The sequence below is a fragment of the Argopecten irradians genome, chromosome 3, assembly GCF_041381155.1.
Source record: "Argopecten irradians isolate NY chromosome 3, Ai_NY, whole genome shotgun sequence".
Lineage (NCBI taxonomy): Eukaryota > Metazoa > Mollusca > Bivalvia > Pectinida > Pectinidae > Argopecten > Argopecten irradians.
In genome coordinates, this window is record NC_091136.1 from 52,320,816 (window position 1) to 52,337,202 (window position 16,387).

The 16,387-nt window shown below is 35.2% G+C and overlaps 1 protein-coding gene across 3 annotated transcripts; it reads left to right on the forward strand.

The window, feature by feature from the left end:
• The first annotated feature begins 31 nt into the window (after window positions 1-31).
• Window positions 32-16,021, forward strand: LOC138318996 (serine/threonine/tyrosine-interacting protein-like). 3 transcript variants are annotated; one of them, XM_069261871.1, is made up of 10 exons: window positions 32-215; window positions 5,875-5,907; window positions 6,365-6,418; window positions 6,893-6,990; window positions 7,280-7,340; window positions 7,994-8,070; window positions 8,416-8,466; window positions 10,947-11,019; window positions 12,790-12,853; window positions 13,860-16,021. In XM_069261871.1, exons 1-10 carry the CDS (start codon window positions 171-173, stop codon window positions 13,934-13,936), a joined length of 633 nt encoding a protein of 210 aa, XP_069117972.1. In that variant the 5' UTR covers window positions 32-170; the 3' UTR covers window positions 13,937-16,021. The 3 variants fall into 3 exon arrangements, with proteins under 3 accessions (XP_069117972.1, XP_069117973.1, XP_069117974.1); XM_069261873.1 differs by having other exon boundaries at window positions 34-215; window positions 5,804-5,907; XM_069261872.1 differs by lacking the exon at window positions 5,875-5,907.
• Window positions 16,022-16,387: the final 366 nt, after the last annotated feature.

Genomic DNA, 16,387 nt, shown 5'->3' on the forward strand with positions numbered 1-16,387 from the left:
TTAGACACAACTACACTAAAATGATGACGTAGAACACAATCCATATTTAGAAAAAGAAAGTAGGGAACACACTATCCGTTAAATTTGTAGTTATGCTGACTATAGCCATTTTAACGAAATGATATGCCTACCCTAATGCCGCAAATTGATGAGACGAAAAATATAGCTTCATGGATAACTTTATGTTCCCACAGATTCCAAATTATGAAGCAGTGGTAAGTTGTCAAGAGTTGCAAATGTTAGTTAGCTTACTGTCTTATTGTTACAACCACAGGGCCATGTATAGTCTCTATACGAAAAAAATAGCCAGAAATACATATAAATATTTACAGTCAGTGGTGAATTGATAGTATAAACCCCGTTGATTTCAACCAAAGGCTACTCGATCAACTTTATGTAATAGCGCGTCCCCACTCCCCGGACTAGCGTCAAGGGGACGTTAGTTCCCAAAAGGTGTGATCGTTAGGAGTGTCACGGTTAACCGAAAATACCGTTAACCGAAAAATTCAACCGTACGGTTCGGTTCGGTACGATAATTCTAAGTTTCGGTTCGGTTCATTAAAAAAATAACTGTCCTATAATACCTGTAATTTACGTGTATAAACTGTATTGCAGATTATTTCATTGAAAATACGGCGAAGTTGTTTGTCAGAATCCCGAGAAATACACCTGTTGACCGACATATATGTGTAACACATGTGCAAGTTCAGTCATTCAGAAGATCGTTTTTTGCTGTCTGCAGACATGATTTTTCACATACATAATATCTAAATGATATATTTCACTAAATGTTTGATATTTTATAATTGATCATTTTTTATTATGTATTTTTCCGATAACATTAATCCCGCAGAATATCGGCAGCTAAATCAAGCCGCCATTGTGTTGCCGATTGTAAACAATCGCGTTTCCGTCGGCCAATATTCCGTGAATTAAACCATTTTACGATTGAACATGCACCTGGTACGTAATAATGTTTATCTCTATTATAATTCAAATGCATAATACTTTTTAAAAACAATTTTTCTGGGATAATACCGATGTATTGATTTGCGGTAAAACTTACGATTTTCACATGTCAATCATCACATAATAATGCGTCATGAAGGATACGAGAAAAGTTTTAGTGACGAAATAATGTATCATAAAGGATACGAGGACATATATCTCTCTGTGACTGTTTAATGTGTCAATAGTACTGAAAGAGTTAAAAAGATAAGAAAACGTTCAATTATGTTTTTTTAAGATGTTCCACTGCTGAGAGATCATAAATGATACTCAATATTTGAACAAAAATTGGTATTTAATCATGTTATATGTCTAATTAAGACACAAAATGATATAGAATAATTAATGAATTTCTTTGCTGCATGCACTTTTAGAACTTCAATGTATATAGGATATAGTGCTGTGGATAATTTTTCAGGGCGCAATAAATTATATGTTTTTAATTAGAAGTGAAATCTTGATAAAGAAAAAAAAAACCATTTGTTTAAGTGATATACCATCTTTAAATCTAAAGCAGAACTTGCTTTTGATAGAAAATAGACTTAAAAAGTGTAATTGAGATTTGCCTGAACCGAACCGAAAAAACCGAAAACCGATCAAAAAAAGTTGAAACCGAACCGAGCTGAAAAAACATGAACCGTGACATCCCTAGTGATCGTATAGTTTTGATTTACAATCCCCACGACACCGGTCAGCAGACGAATCCCGAGAGTAGAGACACGCACACATGTTGAGCTGATTACAGACAGCTCAATTCCAAGTTCAGAAGGATGTGGCCGAGCAATTTAATTACATGTCAACAAACACATTGTATAAGGTTAAATGGAGATTCATTATACTAAGTAATAGATAATATACAGGTAAACAATAACAAAGTAATAATAGAGAAAAGAAGTATTTACAGAGAGTACCTAACGATAACACTAGCCCCACAAGTTCCTACCGAGAGCCTAGCTGATGACAACACCCCTTCCTATTCCCTCCCTCCTCCCAGCTAACTCCACAACAGCCCCACTCCCAAATCTACGTTTAACACCCTAAGTGTCCTAACGCAAGTACGTACATAGGTACATGTGCTGTTATCAGCACTGTGTGGCAACTGTTGTCAACGCCTGGTAGGGGAGGTGTCTCCCCCTGGGTGTTGGCCGATTATCCGGCCATGCAAGTCGTCCATTTTAGCTGTGCAGCCCCTTTTATAACCCCCTTCCCATGGTCTTATTTGCGATGTCGCACACCCATTCTGATTGGTCTAATCTATAGCATATGCGCAGAGAGCGCGGAACCTCATCCGGCAACTCACCGATATCCTGTAGTCTCGAGGGTAAACACCAAGATAACCTAGACTGCTCAAGGATACAAACGAAAGCCTATCACAATACACAATCGGAAACGCACGTGGAATGTTTATATACATAGCCCTACCCTACCGGTGTCATATCAAACAGATAGAAACAAGGAAAGGGACCACAGCAATTATGGCACACACACTAAAATAATTAACATCATATATAAAGCGAGTGACCTATATTCCCACATTTATTTCTCGATAAATTGAGTATATCACGCGCAATTTGGAGCCGCGCGGATGAATTTATGATGGTACAAATCAGAAACTTTTGGTGTTTTCAGTACCGAACGTACGTTCGCTGAACATGTACATGTATCAAGTAGGTTTGAACACATATATACATGTGCATGTGTAAATACAAAATGTAGAAAAGCTACATTGTTTATGTTACTACCGTACCTCTTTGAGCAATGTTTCCGTGCGTATGATAAATAACAATGTTGTACAATGTACAGTTTTGCACATTCCAATGACGTCGTAATGTTTACATATTGTGTGTCGGTGAGTCTGTGTTGTTCGCTACAACATGTAGATCTACATCCTATTTGTATTTTTATCATCTTTGGTTGTACGCAAATGGAGAAGATATGTCAGGACAACATCAGTCTTTGAGTTGCATAAGTTTAAGCAAAACGACCTAGCACGACAATGCATTTTTGTTCACCTCGGGGGACAGACAAGTCCTGTACGTTATCTACTGTGAATCGGCGAGAGTAGGCCTTACATACACAATGTACGTTTGGGTGTTTCAAAATATCAATGAAACGGAATCCTACAATTGTAGCTTTACAATACTTGTAATAGATATCTCTAATATTTATTGAAGTGTTTGAAACAACAATATAAATATAAGCTAACAATTTGAGAGCGGTAAACGTTTACAATACAGTACTTAGTGGGCCTACCTGTGTTTGTACATGTTCCTCGAAACGACGTCCGATACATTTGAAAATCTCCAAAGTCCGGAAATAATGACATGGAACTATGTAAACACTTGTGTATTTAAGTAATTTCAAACGTGAACTGATTAAGTAGAACTCAAGTGATCACAAAATTGAAGAAACTCTCTGTTTGTCACACCTCCTTGACACAGGGGGTTTGAATCTGACGCCGCGTCACAACTACGTTAAATATCCTGCCACGTTATGAATTGTGTAAGCGTGTGTAATCATACGAAGTAAAAGATTAAACCTAAGTGCTTTGAACCATGGTGTTTTTAACAACAGATAAATAAAACGATTTATAGTTTCATACCGGGAAAACCCCAGATATATGTTTCATGAGACGGAACTCATTTTATTTGTATGTTCATTGATAAATTGGCGGGAATTTCCGTCACTTCGAGTGGCTGTTCCAAATGCCTGTCGGAACCAAACGATATAATTCAATTTTAGTCATATAAATGCCATAAACACTATTAAGGGTAAATTTTGAGCTATGAAAATAATAGTTAAGACTGTAAATATAAGGAATTATAAGGATTAAAGTCTCTTTCTGGTGGTTCTATCGAAGGATAAAGTTGAGTAGGGTATCGATATTTGGAATAGACCGCGAAAGGATAAAGTTGAGTAGGGTATCGATATTTGTTTCATGGACCGCTTTGCGGTCCATTCCAAATATCGATACCCTACTCAACTTTATCCTTCGATAGAACCACCAGAAAGAGACTTTAATCCTTTTAAGGATTAACTTGAATAGATTTTTTATGTTATGGAGATATAACACAAAAATCTGAGTGTACTCTAAATAAACCGTGAAGCGGTTTATGACGAGAGTACACTCAGATTTTTGTGTTATATCTCCATAACATAAAAAATATATTCAAATTACTCCTTATAATTCAATTTACTAAAGATAATCTCTTCAATATTCAAAAATCATTTTGGACTCTTTTGTCTATGAAATCATTACGCCGTCATCTTAGCCAATCAGAAGCAACGTTATAAACGGCGACGCCATTTTTTCCTTTATGGGCTGATAAAGTATATTTTTAAGCCAATGAAAATGCTCGTAACAAGCAAAATTGAATTATATATATATAAACACTGTATTTCTGGCTATTTTTTCAAATAGAGACTTTACATGGCCCTGTTGTTGTAACAGTATGTTAGTAAGTTAGTGATGTACAATATTCCATCCTTTAAATTTGTGCTTTTTTTGTGCCAGAGTTTAAGAATAAGTTGAATACAGACCAGATAGAAATGATTCATAGAAAAAAATCCTGATTTGTTTACAATTAACAACCACCTTAGAAGGACGTATATGAGAAGGATAAGTCACACTGGCTTTTGGGCAAGTACGGCACAGGAGCTTTTGTGTTTGTGCATTGACTGTGACGTTGGGCGACGACTGATTTTCCTTTGATATCCGCCGGTGCAGCCTTGGATGTAGCTTGCGAGTGCGAGGGTTACCGTCTTACTATCTGAGGAGTGCGGTCATTTCATGAACTGTCATATTTTTTTAACGAAAATGTTAGACATTTTTTCTAAATCTTCCATCGTTAAAGCAAGTACTAAACGTTGTGAAATTTAATTAACTTCATATTGGTGTTTCGTTTGACTCGATAAGACAAGTATTTGTTGAGAAAAATGGTTTTTGTTCACGGTTCATAGGCGGCTCGCGCGGTGTTCAGTAATGTAAAGAGACAGTGACAAATCCTTCTCACATATAAATCCATGTAATACGCCGATTCCGGGATACAAGGAACTCTTCTGGTTAGGAGGTAGAAAACGTTGATTTGGTCATGTGACCGCGAAAAATTTAGGGCACATTTTTCCGCCATGACGATGACACTTATAGGCAGAGAATATCAATGTCCGGGTAAAGGTCATAGTCGGTAATACTTGCTCGATAACGGAACTAAGATAAACTGTTATGTTTTGTGTTTCTTATTTGTTATTGAGTTTTGGAAAAATGCACCCAGGTAAGTTATACAATAAATGTGAGTGAGACGTCAGCTACCGTTGATTTTCAACTGCTAGGCGACAGCTCCATTTGATGCGGTAATTTACATGTCATTTCCTTATTAAGTGTCCAAATTTAATTTTCGTGCATATTTGGATTAAATTTAATACAATTTGTTCTGATAATTAATATTAAATGTTCTGTCACAATATGTAATTTTCCACCCGTGTACAATCATTACATATGCCGCCATTTTGTTTCAAATGTGCCCTATATTAAGTCACGTGGTGATGAAAGTCACATGACTAAACTGACTGAATGTTGTATCCCGGAATCGGCGTATTATATAAGAACTTCATGTAAGTTGGTGAACTAGACCTACAGTTATTTGAAAAAATATTGGCCATAATAAAAAATTCAAGGAAATTATTTTACTGTACATTCTTGATTGTTTTATTTTGCAATTTCTTTTCAGAAATCAATAAAATCAAGAAAAGTAGAATTTTAAATTATATAGAAAATTATGAGACTGTTTCATCTCAGTTGCTTTTTAGCTTACCATCACCAGATGCTATCTAATATTGCGATATCTAAGATGTAGAATTGATTTACAGGACTGGAGATATGTTATGAGAAGGCAGATGCAAGTAAGTCTTTCTACAATTAAAAGCTTAACATTCAGTTCTATAAAACTCATGACACCACATGTAAAATGTTGTAATATTTCCCCAAAGGATATTATATAAACTCATTATATCTTGGTGAATATGAATTACAATGCATCTTAAATACTAAAAATTAACGAAGATGCATCATTGGTTAAAAAGAACAGATTAATCAAGGCTTCTTATTTATTTTTCCTTATTAAACATGAATTTACATATAACAGAGTACAGTATGTCAGTAAAACCTGCTTTAGCGACCACATCTGTATAAAGACTACCTTCTTATATAAGACCCTGTTACTTAGGGCTCTATATGACCAATTTCAACCAAATTTAATCTGTGTTTAAAGACCACCTGGCTATAAAGATCACTTTTGAGTTTTTAATCAATAGTTGTCTTGAATATATTAATGTATTCAGACCTTTTTTTGATGAACAGGAGATTGTTCCAAACCTATACCTGGGGCCATACGCAGCTGCCATGAAATCACAGGTTAGTCAAGGTTTGTCTGTACTGTCTGGGGAAGCTCATCAGGATCAAAAGTGTTCATAGACCTCCCTGAGAACTAGGATCTGTTTGATATAAAGTACCAGTAATTTAGATAATTAACAATGCCTTTCCCTACCATGTTTTCATATTGACACACAGATGATAATGTTACAGGTTAATACATGTAGGTCCGTCCTTTTTTTCATGGAACTCTGGGATTCCTACAACACTAGATTCTGACAATTGTTCTGATCCATACAGGTGTTTAGTTTGTGTTATTATTAACCCAAAGCCAAATTGATTAAAATCATAAAAGATCTTTACCAGGACATCAATTAAATGAGGACTACCTAAGCATTTTCTCTTGTGCTTTCTTTAAGTTTTACTTCGGTATATTCTTTTTTGTTTGTGACTTATAACAAGTCACAGAATTATATATGTTACTTACCTTTTTACCTAGTTTTGTGTCCTTTTCAGTTACCGTGTTTACAACAACATGGCATTACACACATAGTGTGCATCAGGCAGAATATCGAAGCTAACTTTGTGAAACCAAACTTCCCAGAATATTTTAAGTAAGTTCTATGACGGCTGTATGTTGTCATATGTTTGCTTTGCAGCATATAAAGTAATCACATAAGTGACTTGTTCAAATCTACACTTGTAAGGACACTTGTAAACACATTGATGTCATCCAACACTAATCTTGATTTGTCTCATAATGATATTGATGAGTATTATAATGTTATTATTTTACTTGTATAAGATAAGATTAAATGTACACATCTGTTACTTTCTTTAATAAGTAAAATTTATTTTCTCTCATTGATGATAAATAAAAACACATACAGGAATGTCTTACAGGTACCTTGTGTTAGACATAGCTGACTGTATGACTGAGAATATCATCAGGTTTTTTTCTCAGGTAAGTAACTTTGGGTACAGATAAACACAAACCTCTAGAAATTAACTGTGTTTTTGTCATGAATTTAATGTTCAATTAATGCTGTGTGTATCATAATGTAACTTACTGAATGAATACCAATAGTTGGTAGTTTTACAACTGCTTCTGGACAAACATTTAAATATGTCTAAAGTTTTCAGTATAAATTTACACTCTGATTTGCAATTTCTCCCAAGGTTCATTGCGACCTCTGACAACAACCCATGGACTGGCTATTTGTTGATCTGAGATGAAAGAATATCAAGACAGTTGTTTTGTACATTGTAGTAAAATTGCAGATTATGTCACAACAATTGTTTTTGAAACGATGGACATTGTATGCAAATCGTGACTTATAGTTATTTATATATTATATCCACAATATAATCCATAGTGTTTGGCTTAAAACTATAATCTGCCATATCTAGCAGTTAATTGTTACCAAGCAAATGATACAAAAGGAAAGTTAAAATATCTGTATATGAAAGAATTCATTATGCTTCCGAATCTGAATTTTTGAATGTTTTTCAAGAATCTTGAACATTTTCGTGGGATGTTTACAGAGCTGAAATCAAGGAACCACAATAAACTCTAGGAGAAATTGTCTGATTTGTGGTAAATATGATCTTTTTCAGGTTAGAGATTTTTTGAATGAATGTTTCCGAAGTGGCGGGAAGGCTTTGGTACATGGAAACGGTGGAATCTCCAGAAGGTAGGCTGACAGTGTTCATAAGATATTTATGATAGTAGATAAAAGACCTACACTCCAAACTAAAGTGCAGCGGCCACCAATTCTATGTTTTGAGAAAAGTCTCATCAATATAGGGATAGGAATTGTTCTTCTGTCAGATTGATTCCAGAGCACAGATATCACTATGACCTTGCAAAGTACCTGCTGTGGAAAAGTCTATACCTATAAGTATTAAAGATATCTTTGTTTAATTTTTGAAATCTAAAACCTAGACTTTATTAAAAGATTGCTATAGTAACACCGTTTTATTTTATCTTAATAACTTATATGTACATGACAATAGAAGTATTTTATGTTTTATTGCAGTGCTGCTTTAGTGATAGCTTACATAATGGAAACATATGGGTTATCATTTCGGTAAGTACCTAGGAGCAGCTTACATAATGGAAACATATGGGTTATCATTTCGGTAAGTACCTAGGAGCAGCTTACATAATGGAAACATATGGGTTATCATTTCGGTAAGTACCTAGGAGCAGCTTACATAATGGAAACATATGGGTTATCATTTCGGTAAGTACCTAGGAGCAGCTTACATAATGGAAACATATGGGTTATCATTTCGGTAAGTACCTAGGAGCAGCTTACATAATGGAAACATATGGGTTATCATTTCGGTAAGTACCTAGGAGCAGCTTACATAATGGAAACATATGGGTTATCATTTCGGTAAGTACCTAGGAGCAGCTTACATAATGGAAACATATGGGTTATCATTTCGGTAAGTACCTAGGAGCAGCTTACATAATGGAAACATATGGGTTATCATTTCGGTAAGTACCTAGGAGCAGCTTACATAATGGAAACATATGGGTTATCATTTCGGTAAGTACCTAGGAGCAGCTTACATAATGGAAACATATGGGTTATCATTTCGGTAAGTACCTAGGAGCAGCTTACATAATGGAAACATATGGGTTATCATTTCGGTAAGTACCTAGGAGCAGCTTACATAATGGAAACATATGGGTTATCATTTCGGTAAGTACCTAGGAGCAGCTTACATAATGGAAACATATGGGTATCATTTTCGGTAAGTACCTAGGAGCAGCTTACATAATGGAAACATATGGGTTATCATTTCGGTAAGTACCTAGGAGCAGCTTACATAATGGAAACATATGGGTTATCATTTCGGTAAGTACCTAGGAGCAGCTTACATAATGGAAACATATGGGTTATCATTTCGGTAAGTACCTAGGAGCAGCTTACATAATGGAAACATATGGGTTATCATTTCGGTAAGTACCTAGGAGCAGCTTACATAATGGAAACATATGGGTAATCATTTCGGTAAGTACCTAGGAGCAGCTTACATAATGGAAACATATGGGTTATCATTTCGGTAAGTACCTAGGAGCAGCTTACATAATGGAAACATATGGGTTATCATTTCGGTAAGTACCTAGGAGCAGCTTACATAATGGAAACATATGGGTTATCATTTCGGTAAGTACCTAGGAGCAGCTTACATAATGGAAACATATGGGTTATCATTTCGGTAAGTACCTAGGAGCAGCTTACATAATGGAAACATATGGGTTATCATTTCGGTAAGTACCTAGGAGCAGCTTACATAATGGAAACATATGGGTTATCATTTCGGTAAATGCCTAGGAGCAGCTTAAAGCTTACATACTGGAAACATAATGGTTATTATTTCGGTAAGTACCTCGGAGCAGCTTAGTTCATAATGAATATGGGATGTATGGATGATAATTAAGTTCCCCCAATAGAGTGGGGAACTTAATGTGTTTGCTCCATTTCTTATTCTTCTTCTTTTTCTTCTTCTTCTTCTGGTTCTTTCTTCTTTTTCCGTCGCGACTTTGTCCGACAGTTTTCTCGAAAACTATAAATCGGATCGCCATGAAATTTTGTGAGGTCAATTCTGGTGACCTGCATGTCGACCGGTTTCATTTTTTCCGACCAGCATCAAAGATGGAAGCCACAGCCTTTCGTTGTTAAAAATTGAACTGCTTATAGATATTAACAACTGGTCCGATTTGCCTGGAATCGGTTTCAATATGTAAATTAAATCAAATTATAAATTGTTAAAGTGGAAAATACCATAATAATGAGTAAAAAACAAAATTTTGGACTGTTTCAAATTTTTCAAAACCAGTAAGAGTTATCACCCTTTATTTACTAGTCAGCAGTGTTCTGTTTTAGGTCCAAGTTAATTTTTGTTGCATTTAAGTCAAAGATAATACTGTTACTAGTGACATCAAACTATTTCGAGGTCATTTATTGGGGGGGGGGGGTAATTTTTGCAGACCATCAGTCTGGGGAGGTCACTCTTGTCAAATTAGGCTCTGTGGAGATTGGGGGAACTTTATGTGACGGTACCCATCACAATTAGATCTTGTTCTTCCTGTAAGCTTGATGTTGACCATTTTGACTTGTCCCACCTTTAAGATCATCCCATGAGTTACACCTTTAAGATCATCCCATGAGAAGTTTGTGTATATATTATCACATGACCTTGACTACAGGCTTTGATTGACTCATACACAAGTAATTACCTGTATGGCAATGCAAAAATAAGCATTTTGACCTTTGACCTTCATGGATGTATTTGATATTCCTAAGGTTCAACATTACCTTCACTAGACCTTTATACTTTGGTCAAAAAGTCACTCTTGTAATTGATATTGCTTGCTGCTGAAACTTCTTCATTTGGTAATAAAGGAGAGGCAGTATCATGTACCTGAAGTAGATCACTGTGACTATGTATAACCTACATCAAATAGGTCAATGTTTCAGTTTCCTGTACAATTAATGATCAAGCAATGACTGTATTTTCTTAATTTGCTTTATTTTCTTGATATATATTTCAGTAACGCATTTGTATTTGTACAACAAAGACGTTTCTGCATCAACCCAAATGAAGGCTTTGTTCAGCAGTTAACTGTAAGTGTTTATGTAGTCAGATATTCTATTTTTTTTTTTTTAGGTCACCTGAGACGAAGTCTCAAGTGACCTATTCTAATCGCTTTTTGTCCGTCGTCGTGCGTCGACCGTCGTGTGTTCGTAAACAATTTACATTTTCGACTTCTTCTCAAAAACCGCCGAAGCAATTTCAATGAAATTTGGCACAAACCCTTTGAAGGCATAAGGCCAATCAAAATTGTGAATTATATGACCCCCACCCCCCAGGGGGCTGTGGGAGGGGCCAAAAGGGGCAAAATTGACTAACATTTCAAAAATCTTCTCCTCCACTCACAGATGTGGTAGAATCAAATACTCTTCATAGATAGAAAGGTCTCAAGGCCCTCTACAAAAATTGTGAATTATATGACCCTGGGGTCTCAGGTTTCCCCCTGGGGAGGGGGTTAAGTTTACTATAGTTTATATAGTGAAAACACATTTTGGAGCATTACTTGGTCATTTATAATAGAAAATTAGTCAAATGTTGTCAGAATTATCCCTATGAAATGGCCATTGAATTCTATTAACAAATTTTCCATGACTGACTCCCAGGGGCCTTAGGGGCGGGGCCAAAAGGGGTCAAATAGGCTAAAAATAGGGGTCTCGTGTTTCCCCCTGGGGAGGGGGTCAAGTTAACTATAGTTTATATAGGAAAAACACATATATGAATGTTTTTTGCTTATTTGTCATAGGAAATTAGTCAAACAGGGTTAGAATGTTTAGCCTGAGATAGCATTTTATCGCCATAACCATATTGGTCCTGGCTGACCTCCAGGGGCCTTAGGGGCGGGGTCAAATAGGCTAAAACTTGACAAAAATCTTCTTCTGAATTTACAGATTTGATGGAACCTGATACTCTTCATAGATTGGAAGGTCTTAAGGCCCTTTACAAAAATTGTGAATTTCATCGCCCTGGGATCTCAGATTTTCCCCTGGGTAGGGCGTCAAATTTACTATAGTTTATATAGGAAAAACACATTTATGAACATTATTTGCTTTGTTTTCATAGGAAATTAGTCAAACTGGGTTAGAATTATTAGCCTGAAATAGAATTTAACACCATATCCATATTTGTCCAGGCCTGGCTGACCCCCAGGGGCCAGAGGGGCGGGGCCAAAAGGGGTCAAATAGGCTAAAACTTCAAAAAACTTATTCTGAATTCACAGATTTGATGGAACCAAATAATCTTCATAGATTAAAAAGTGAAATTTATGAAATCACTGACATTGACTGACTTCTTGTTTGGTTTTGTTGTTTAACGTTGGCAAAGCAAATTGTAATTTTAAGCATAAGGTTTGGTAACATAATACACTATCAAAATGAAAAACAAAAAATAAAAATTCTAAAAGGTTCAACTTTAAAGTTTATTCTAATTCGTCAATACTTTTTATAGATTTGAACCAACTTTGCAATGCTTTTCTGTAGCAGCACACAGGTGACCGTCAAGGCCTCTTTGGCCTCTTGTTTAAGTTTACAGTCTGCTTTATATACTTCAGTCAATGCATCAGATCTTGTATCTTGGCCTAAAAGTTTGAAGACATGACATAACTTGATACATTATAAACACAAGCCAATGAGCATTGGTCTGTGATAACCTTGCTTTGTTTTCAAGGTCAATTAAAGGGCAAATTTATAAAAAAAAAACTTATATTTAAAAGTAATTCAAATTACTGTCTTGTAGATTCATTTTGTATATATAGTGTGGTCAAATTGCTTCATATTCTTGTATATATTTTCTTCTTTGATTTACAGGAATACGAACCCATCTATAGGGCAAAGTTAAACTTTCAATATGGTGACAGATCAAGAGATAATTGTGAGTTGTGTTTTTAGGTCACATGACCATAGGTCATGGTGACCTAATGCAATAGCCTTTTGTCCGTGGTCATCCGCCGCGCGACGTCCGTTAATATTTCCTTGTGAACGGATCACTTAAATATAAACTGAGTTTTATGAAACATAGTATGTATACTAACATTGTAAAGATCTTGGATGAGTTCGAAAATCAGCATTATTCAACCGTCATTTACGGAGCTATTGCCCTTTTCATTAATAATTATTATTGGACCTTGTGAACCCGATAACTTGAGTAAATATGTACTTAGCTGCATGAAATTTTTTATTTAGACTCAAATTGGAAAGATGTCGGACTAGTTCAAAAATCGACCTGATTAGATCATAACTTACAGAGTTATTGCCCTTTGCAATTATAATGATAGAATCTTGTGAACATGATAACTTGAGTAAATGTGCACCGAGCTTTATAACACTTTGTATGTTCACTAACATTGGAAAGATCTCAGAGGAGTTTGAAAATCAGCTTTATTCAATTTTAACTTATGGAGTTATTGCCCTTTGCAATTATAATTATTGAATCTTGTGAGCATGATAACTTGAGTAAATATGATTCGAGCTTAATGAAACTTTGCATATACACTAACATTGGAAATATTTTGAACAAGTTTTGAAATAAGCTTGATTTGACTCTAACTTATTTATGGAGTTATTGCCCATTGCAATAATAATTATTGAACCATGTGAACACGGTAATGCGAGTAATTATGCACCAAGCTTAATGACACTTTGTATGTAGACCTATTAGATGAATGTTCCTATTTCGTGAACAAAAGACATCAGTTGGCTAGAAAATTACATAACTAATTTGTATCAAATATCAAGTGACCGTTAAGGCCCATGGGCCTCTTGTTGTTTATTCTAAGTCTGATTTGATATGATTACTAACATGTGAAAACTTTTTAATTAATCAGAGCAAAATGAGAATGCACAAGCTGTAATGTTCATATGCATTGTCTTTTGCTTAGCCTTCCTCAAGAGAAAGCATCCAGATGATGATTCCTCTGATGAGGATTTCAAAGAAATGAGAGTTGATGACGGATGAATAGAAGAGAAGAAAATGATGGCAGTACAATGACAGCTGGTCCGAGATGACAGTCAATCTAGGCCAATGTAAGCCATAAGGCTTTTATGATCAGTGCAGGGTGTTCATGTGTACGATGCGACCTGCTGAAATATGAGAAGTCAAGAGGAGAAACAGAGCATATTAAAAGACATATATCTAAAGTTACATGTAATTGTAATGACCCCATTCAACCACATTCATCAGTAGGTCTGTTCTGTAAGTTGGTCTTTGAATAAGTATTGTTAATGTGAAATCATTTCAATATTTCCATTGGGCTCATTTTTGTGGATTATAATTTTTTTCAGTTTCATTGGCACTTCAATTTGTGGGGAAGACCTTACAAATTACAGTCGAAAATACCATTGACCTTTTTCACCTGTACTGTGTGATCACCTAGGCGGAAATAAGCTCTACCACACAACACAGCTACAATTATTGTGTCAGCATTGCTAATTTCATGATAGACTCAAATAATTATTCATTGGTGGATGTAGTCTACAATATTGTGGAAACTATAAGTATCTTTGTATAAGCAATACTTTGACTGGTGCTTTGAACTTGTTATCCTACTCCTTATTGTAATCATCCTAAGAACACCTGAACTTACCGGACATTTGTGTACATTATTAAAATGATAAATTTTCGTGGGAAAGTAAATTAGTTGATTTGGGTTTAAAAAAAAAAAGAAATCCGATAAAAATGTATTCCTCTCAAAAAATAATGATTTCACAGTATTCTTAATTTTCTATAAACTTATACTTAAACATGGTTAAACAATGTTTTCTATAACGAACATCTGGGAACAAAATACTTCGTTATAAGCATAATTTGTAAGGAAGTGATTTTGTTACAAACTATGCTTATAATGAAGTGATTATAAATGATTGACTTTGATCAGACATCGTATAGAAAAACCTTGATGAGGAATGGAAGTTACTAGGTTATAAACATGAATTTGTTATTAAAGCATGTTTGTTTTAAACACCTTTTGTTATAGTATGACTTTCCTTTTTTGTGGTGATTTTACTATTGCAATACCTTTATCAGACAATCGATGAGCAATATCAATGTTGTATGAAACAGAACAACTGGAAGGCAGTGTCATACTTGCTTTATTAGCTACTGTAGTATATTTAAAAAATGAGGGGGTAGAGGTATGCTGTGATAGCTTGTATGTGATGGCAGCGTGGCAAAGCCTACTACAGCCTACCTGTATGATAATGTAGTATAACATAATGTAGGATGAAACCAGTGATGCTATGTTTAATATCTGTTTGTTATGATTTGTTAATTATTACATAAAGCTACACAAAGGTACATTTTTCTATATTACTTTATGTTACGCTCCTATATCAAACCTTGACTAGTGCACCATAATTTTGTACATGTTCCAAGTTTAAAATCCCACTACGCTAAATCGTGGATTAATTTAGGGGTAGATGTATGCTTGTCTATGCAATCAGATACATTACAGTAGATTAGGTCAAGCTATGATACACTAACTGGTATCCTTGTACCTTATGCTACACTATTAGTGCAAGTATGACCAAGCCTTTATGAAATTATTTGAAATCTAGAATTGGTGATTTGATATACTTATGTATAGCATACTATATATAGTGATGCTTCTTGTAGTCAGTTTTTTTTTAGTAAAATTTAATATTGAAAATCCTCAGACTAAGTGCAAAATTTCATCCAAAATTTGAATACAATTTTTTCTCCATCTATGGTTTTGGAATGTAGCATATGTGGTGTTTAGATTTTGTAACCTATTAGTTAACTTATAGGTATCTAGATCATTCTCTACATATTGTAACTATAAGCCAGGTCTTTCTTTCTTTGCCTTAATAGACTCTAGTAAGCCAAAAGATAACCAAATTAAGTGCCTTCAACATATAAATGTAATTTCCTGCGTATTACCCGCATCAGAGTATAGCCATGGGAAACAAATCAGCAATTTTTTATGATATAAAAAAACATTTTACAGATAACCTGCAGTGGCAGATTGCCTACAGGTTATACATGGATATATAAAACCATGATAAAATTAACATTGAAAATATGGAAATTAGTGTACATCAGAAACTTACAACTCATCACGATAGCCTGCATGTACTGACCCAAGGGTCAGTGAACTATAGTCATCATGTTTCGTCCGTCGTCGTCGATAGCCGTGCGCCGTCCGCCGTTTTTTAGGTTCTTTTCACATTTGAACTTCTTCTCAAGTTCTACTAGTGCAATTTGGCTGAAACTTGCATGAAATGATCCTGACATGGTCCCGACAGTGTTGTTATTTTTCGGGTCGATCCCATATCGTCCGCCACCGTGCGCATCGTCCATTTTGAACTTCTTCTCAGTTCTACCGGTGCGATTTGACGAAACTTGCGAAATGATCCCATGGTCCCGACAAAGTGTTGTTATTTTCGGGTC